Genomic DNA, 7,082 nt, shown 5'->3' with positions numbered 1-7,082 from the left:
GCAACGTTTTGTGTTAATGCTGTCCAGGGCTGTTTAAAAAATAAAAGTTAGTAACATTCTATGCTATTTTGAAACTCGATCCTTCACTGAGTGAAATGAGTGTTGTCTTGATAGACTGCAGTACCAGGGAATTGTGTATGAGGACTTAACTGCTGTGGTAAGATATGAGTACATCGGTAATGAAGTCCTGTCTGTAAAGATGATTCTATCATGGATGGCAACATGCACTTCAGTACAGTTCTTGGAGCAACCTCATTTTAATATATATATATGTATTTTATATATATATGTATATATATAAAATTCTGCTTGATACTTCATGTATTTTCAGATATCTAATATTTAAAAGCATCCTTTATCATTGCTAAATTAGCCAAACCAGTAGAAAATCAAGTGCAAGAAAAATACCAATTCACATAGTTTTTGCCAGTAATACAAAAGGGACTCTTCAGCTTCTCACATTTACAGCCATTTAGGAATTTTGATTTAGAATGACTAAGGGAAAAGTTTCTACATTCAAAAGATGTCTCAAAACAATTTGCGTTCTGTCTTGTTATGGGAAAACTAGTTTTTACAGAGATCACCGACTGGTTAGTGGCGGTAGATGGAAAACAGAAAAAGGAGTTGGTGCTATCCTTTAGGCAATCGCCTAAAAACATGAAGTCTGAAGCAGTTCGATGACCCCCTGGAGATGGGAGAGGAGGTTTTCCTTTTAGCCTATAGCACCTTTGTCCTCAGCTGGAGATTTGTTATGCTCAAAAGGATGCTTTAGCATTTCCCAAAACACATTCCAGATTAGTTGGAGAGGAAGAGGAAAGTAGTGTTTTATGAAGGCACACCCATGCTGAATTTGCAGGAAAAAGGAAAGAAAACAGAAAGCAGTACTGCACAGTGCAGTTATAATACAAGGCTCATTCTTGAAACCTGAATATCATGCTAGAAGAAAATCTAGGTATGTGTAATATTTTGAAGAAATACTTTGAAGGCAATATTATTTGATTTTTTTTATCAAAAAAGAAAAAAAAATGTTTCTGTGTAAATGTGGATAGAATGCTATCTAAGAAGGGAACTGAATATTTGTATTGCAGCCTTAAAGAAGCACATTTTTACTGCAATATTTTTTTTTTTGTAAACTACGGTCTGCAACTCAGCAGACCATGACTGAATGCTTTTGAAAACTTGTAGATTACAAACATGAAATCACAATTAATATCCTCTAAAAGTAATTTCAGAGCTTTCACGTCTTAAAAAAGGACAATGTGTACTGCTTCACAAGGTAATGCAGCTAATCAAAAAAAGGAGTAGAATTAAAGTATTTACATAATGAGCAATTCTACAGAAGGCGATCATCCCCATGTAAGCACTGCTGATTATATCCCACGCTGCTTTTAACAAACTCTACCAGATTGGATCCAGTCATCAGCACTTTCAGAGAATCCTTAAAAGCCTTTTATGGGTCTTTACACTTAGTGCAGAATGATGTTCTTCAGGTAGAATATGCTGGTGAGGGAGGACAGTGTCAACACAAGGTACCAACAGGAGAAGAGGACTTCGGCATCACCGGTGATCCCATACTGGGCTGTACTGGGAGCTGCAAAGAGAAGAAAAGGGGGCTAAGTGAAAATTTCCACTCTTAGATCCCCACATTCTTCGTTTTCATTAATTCTTCTAAGGTAACTATTCGGGCAGCAAGAGCATTCTTCTGAAAACTGGAGAAAATGCTGCAAAGGTAGCCAAGCCCTCCTGCTACACCACTCAGTGAATATTACTTTTTGTTTTAAAGAAGATAAATCATTATTAAGGCAAGCATTTAAAAATGTGAGTACTTAACATCAGATGAGTGCTTCATGTTTAAACAACTGAATAATTTATCTGTTTTTAAGTTACTGAGCATTAAGATATCCACTGAAATCAATGAGAGGTGAATATATTTAGCTCTGTTGGAAAACAACTCATTTTCTGCCTGACTTTAGAAGCCAAAGTTTGTCAATTTTGCTTAGCCAAAGAGATTCATATTTATTTTCAGTCTCTTTGAATAAATTGTATTTACTTGCTTTAATACAAAGCCTTTGTCAAATTCCTAAGTAAATATTACAGTAAGTGCATGCAAAAAAAGAGATAAAATATGAGAAAACTGTGTTGAGAAACAAGTTGGGAGACCAATCATTTGCAGCAGTCACGAGCATCTGCTGGCCATCCTGCCTGCAGCACGGGAACGGACCCGGGCAGAAACCGATGATTTTGTTCTTAAAAGGCCACAGGCAGGAGGAAGGAAAAGGACCTGGTACCTCTCCCTGCACCAAGCTGAGGCTATCAGGATGATGCTATTGGGATGTTTGGCTGCTAAATAAACATTGTAGGATCACTTTGGCTGGCAGATTTCTGTACAAAATTTCTCTCAAATCAAATATTTTTTCTTTTATATGATGCATGAAAGCCCAACCTCTTACAGAAATACACAGCATCCCGTGCTCTTTGGTTGAACAGTGGTATCAAAGGTTTTGCTTTCTGGACTATTTGAATATAATATAGATTATTCTAAAACATAATATGCATGCAAGTCTTGTATCGAGTGCCATTTCTACAAGTAGGCATCACTTATGTCAATGGCACTTTATTTAGATACAAGTTGCGGAATTTGCTTTTTTGCCTAGACTGACCCAATGTCTGCCAGAAACATGGAGCAAGACTGAGCCAGCTTGGTGCCCTTGTCCTGGTGCTCAAGGCCTTTTCCTTGCAGAAGAAAGAGGTGTCAGAAAGGCAGAAGGGGAACAGAAATTTCCAGACTCATTCCTGATGACCCGTCTGGGTGAGCTGGGGATGCTCAACCCAAAGACTTGGCTGAAAAAGGGAGAAATCACTAACATGGTTACTTTGAAAAACACATAAGCCATGTATGAACAAAGGAGAGGCCACCTTGGAGCCCAGGGTTGGTGGGGGGTTGGATACTGCGCGGAGGATCCTGTCTCTTCTGCAGGATCTCTCCTTTCACCCTGCTACATTGCCATCCAGAGATGTCCTCAAGACACTGGGCTATCTGGACTGAGAACACCAAGAGATGGTCTGAAGAGCAGACTTCAGCCAACAGTTCTACTCTACATATACATGGGAGATGGCTACACAGAACAGGTACCAATGGTGCAGAACACTGTTTCCCTGGGGCCAAGCCAAAGCTTGTCCCACCGCCTTGCCCAGAAGCAAGCCACCTCCAACAGCACCACTGCCCCTCGCCAGTGCCAAGTCCACCTCTGGCAGGGAGACACCAGAGTGCAGTGCACACAGCGCTTCAGAATAAGCAAAACACCAAATCCTCATGTGCTTCCCTTTTGGGCAGAGAAGAGGAGGAGAAATAAAGCATCCCTGATGGCAGACATGAGCCGTGCTGCCTGAGTGTCCAGGAGGCTTGCATGGTATGGGCAGGGTGGAGCCCAGGGAGGAGAGCAGGACCTCACTTGGCAGCATGTGCAGGGAGTAGGTTTGCTTTTGCAGATGCAGTCTCCCGAATTTCAAGTCTTGTTCAATCTGAACACTGAAACATAAACATCCCTTTGCTTTTTATACAGAAATCTGAGCTACGTGCTACAGGGTCCATTTTCAGTGTATGACATTTTATTAGGCGCAGAGTATGTGATAAAACCAAAAATCATTCATATCCCCTCCCCCCCCCCCCTGCCATATGCAGAAAGGTTCAGGTAATAAAAAAATATTACAAGACGAAGCTTGATTTTGAAGCTTAGTTTAGTGACTTATAACCATGACTAACTGCAGGACAGGGCGCTCTCTTCTCTTCTCATTAAAAAGGATCTTTCTATGACAAGTCAGTATGACAAATCAACATTTAATTTATTACAAAAACCAGGCTAGCAAGCTGAAGCATAGCGTAGGTGGTATTTCATTTTATCATATTAAAAGACTTTCCCCAACGTAAAGATAATTTGAACTATGGTGGCTATAAAAGCGAGTGAAAAATTATGTAAATCTGATTTCCTGCATATGAACCAGTACTATCTTTCTAAAGCTTATTAAATCATATCTGGATTGTTTCAGCACAAAGGTACTAGGTGAATTAATGGGGGAAAAATACATAGAGTTGGGTAGATAATAGAAAGGAGTTACGGTTCCCAAAGCTGGCTAAGTGGAAGAATTTGATGTGAAAGAAACCTGAAGGAGAAGCAAATATGGACCAGTTTAAGTGACTGGACTCTGCTGGGTTTGAATAAACTGCTCTGAAGGCTGAGTTCATGTGGTAGGCAGATGCCAAACAAGCGCAGGGGCTGGTTTTGCTGGCAATGTATTAGCCCTGTGGAACCCCACCATGTCCCACACCTCACCCGCCACCGCGGAGCTAGGGTGTTGATGCTATGGCTGGATCTGACAAACAGGGTTTTGATTCAAAAAAATCATTTAACAAGCATCTCTAAGTTTCTTTAAACTTGTCTTTGGCATTACAATAAAGAATGAAATCCAGCTATGCTGCGTGACTTCCAGGTTCACTGGAAGAGCTCTGAAAGAGCTTGAACTGAAATTTAAAATTCTTTTCCAGCCCCTCTAATACCTGCTCCATTTCTTCAGATTCCTTTCAAGAGGGCAAACTGGTGTGAGCCTGCTGGCATTAGGGCCTGCTGATTAGTACCTGCTGGGTAGAGTTTCACTTACTGAGACCTGCAGTGACGTTTGCTATAGAAAACCAAAATAAACCCAAAGCTATTCACATTTGCGTCCACATGGCCCCACCAGTCCCCGCGAACAAAGACATTGCTGTCATTGTGGAAATGTCCCCAAAATCCATGGCGAGCCAACAGGCACACTGATCAGAAACTGGCTTTAAAGGGCTTTTTTTTTTGAACTGTATACTGCAGGTTTAAAAAGCCATGCTATTTTAATTCAAACTGGAACCAGTAGCTGGAAAACATTTGCCATATGCCTGAACACGACCAGCAGTTCGGCCTGTGTATCGTGGTGCGCTTCTTCAACCCTTTAATTTATCTGACGGTGGAAAAAGCCTGACTGCTCTTCAGCTTGCTTTAATAGTCTCCTTTTATAATTAGCAGCCCGAATTAGAGCACCCTTTGGGCAGCTTGGCTGGCAGAAATGGACAAGGCGCTGCCTGCGCATTCAGCTGGGGAGCACCTGGTTGTCTCGCGTACGGTGGATGGTGACATATTGATTGGGAAAGCCTTGCCAGATCATTATGCTTCCTAACTTTAATTTGACTTCTGGAAACCTCCAAGTGTTCCCAGTCTCCAAAGTGAACTTATAAGCAGGTGTCCCTCTCTCACTGTTAGTGGCAAATAGGTTGCATCAATTACAATGTCACGGTATGTCTACTGGATGGCACACAGTTTAAAATGTCATGCTTTTGGCTCTTAAAAATTCTTAAAAATTAATAAGCTTCTGCAGTCCTTTTCTTTTTCACCTCAGGATTTTGATGAACTTTTCCTGTGGCTACCTGATTGTTTTGCTGGCAAAAGAAAATTTTGTTCTCAAATATTAATAAAAATCTGTAGATATTTTCTGGTGTTTTACAAACTTTAAAAAGTAAACAAATTTACTTTTAAAATTTAAAGATCCTTAGTATGGTGTGCTTAGTCATGATTCTAGAGTATATAATTATTTTTTATAAGTACTAAGTAGTCCTTGCTTTCATTATCATGGCTCTGTAATGTTAGGCATTGCAATTTGTGCTTGGACTGGTTAATTTTCATAGGGTTTTTTGGAAGGTTCTCCATGTCATACTAAACCCCTTAGTTTAGAAATGAATGAAAAGGTTTAAATGTTTGAAAATAGCATAGAACTCACAGCTGCTTTTTTTTGCCCCCACTAAGATCTTAGCACTGAATGTCATTGTTTTATACAGACACACACACTTGCAGTTTTAATATTTGCAGAGCGAGATAATGGTGGAGGTATGTATGATTAGGTATTAAATAAAAGCATGAATTATTTGACTCCCTGATTACATCTGCAGCTATCCTGGGCATTTCCATAATACCGATCACCACCATTATAATGGAGCACTCTGTTTATAACTGATTTTACAGCGTGTGAAGCTTTTGGTACACAGAGGGGGGAAGGAGAACAGTGGTTGGCCTGCAGAGAGGTGTTTATCTGGCTAAAGATTCTCATCCAGAACAATGTCTTGGTAACTATCTGAAATAGAAACCAAGGTCAAGTTGTTTGACTCCCCTTGTGCTGATCTGGCAGTGCAAATTCAATTCAGAGCTGTGGTAGTGGTACCTTAAAAGACAGTGAATTTCCATCTAGAAGAAGATTAAAATGAACTTGATGAAAAGTCTCATGTTTGAAATATAAAATGACCTAGAATTTAGAAGATGCAATAACTTTAAAATATATCAGCTTCAGTCATTGAGAGATGATAATTCACTTTCTTGTTAATGGAGAAGTGAAGCCCTGCGCCTAGGAGCAGGGTTACTGGGTGCTGATGGTCCCACTATCAATGCTCGGGTGTTACTGTGTTTAACCCAAGGCACTGGTTGCCATCCATGTCTGACTAGAGGAAACGGTTGCAAAATTTCTGGGGGGAGAGACTCCTTGTCTATGGTGCCTGGTCTGGCAGGGCAGGGGCAGGGTGTCAAGCTGAGCTGTGCACATGGCAGTGTCGCTGAAGAGATATGAAGGGACCCGGTGGGGTTTGGCAAGTCCCTGTGCATGCCACCTCCCAGCAGATGGTTCTTCCCCCACGGAGCTCTGCAGGGAGCTGCGTGCTGCTTGGGATTTGCAGTCATCACCTGCTCATTGAGAGTAGCCCTCAATACTGATATACAGCAGTAGGTTACAGAAATGGATTTTGTGTGCACGCATTGCACCATGTCCTCATAAGCATTATCAGGCTCGTCTAATCTCCCTTAATACATTAAAATTATTGGTAGATCTGTGCAAGCCTTTGCTCTTGTTGCAGTAGGGACAGAGACATGTGGAGAAAGTTTCTGCTGCCATTCACCCCCTTCGTGTTGTAGCTCCCTGTGTTATCAGTTATCAATAAAAGTGGGTCCATTTTTTACTTTTGACAAGAATGCGTCTAGCATCTGGGAGTCATTTCCATGGTGTCACAGTCCTGCTGA

At 40.9% G+C, this 7,082-nt stretch overlaps 1 protein-coding gene across 1 annotated transcript in view; it reads right to left on the bottom strand.

The window, feature by feature from the left end:
• Positions 1–1,466: 1,466 nt before the first annotated feature.
• The window catches only part of NEGR1 (neuronal growth regulator 1), a 161,305-nt gene continuing 155,689 nt past the window's right edge, over positions 1,467–7,082 (bottom strand). The window contains exon 8 of the mRNA XM_009636145.2: positions 1,467–1,591. Within this exon, the coding sequence (XP_009634440.1) occupies positions 1,467–1,591 (125 nt within the window). The remainder of the gene's footprint in view (positions 1,592–7,082) is intronic.

Source organism: Egretta garzetta, unplaced genomic scaffold (genome assembly GCF_000687185.1).
Source record: "Egretta garzetta isolate BGI_Z169 unplaced genomic scaffold, ASM68718v1 scaffold163, whole genome shotgun sequence".
NCBI lineage: Eukaryota > Metazoa > Chordata > Aves > Pelecaniformes > Ardeidae > Egretta > Egretta garzetta.
Note: the sequence above shows the minus strand (reverse complement) of the source record. Positions and strands in the feature narration are given on the sequence as shown.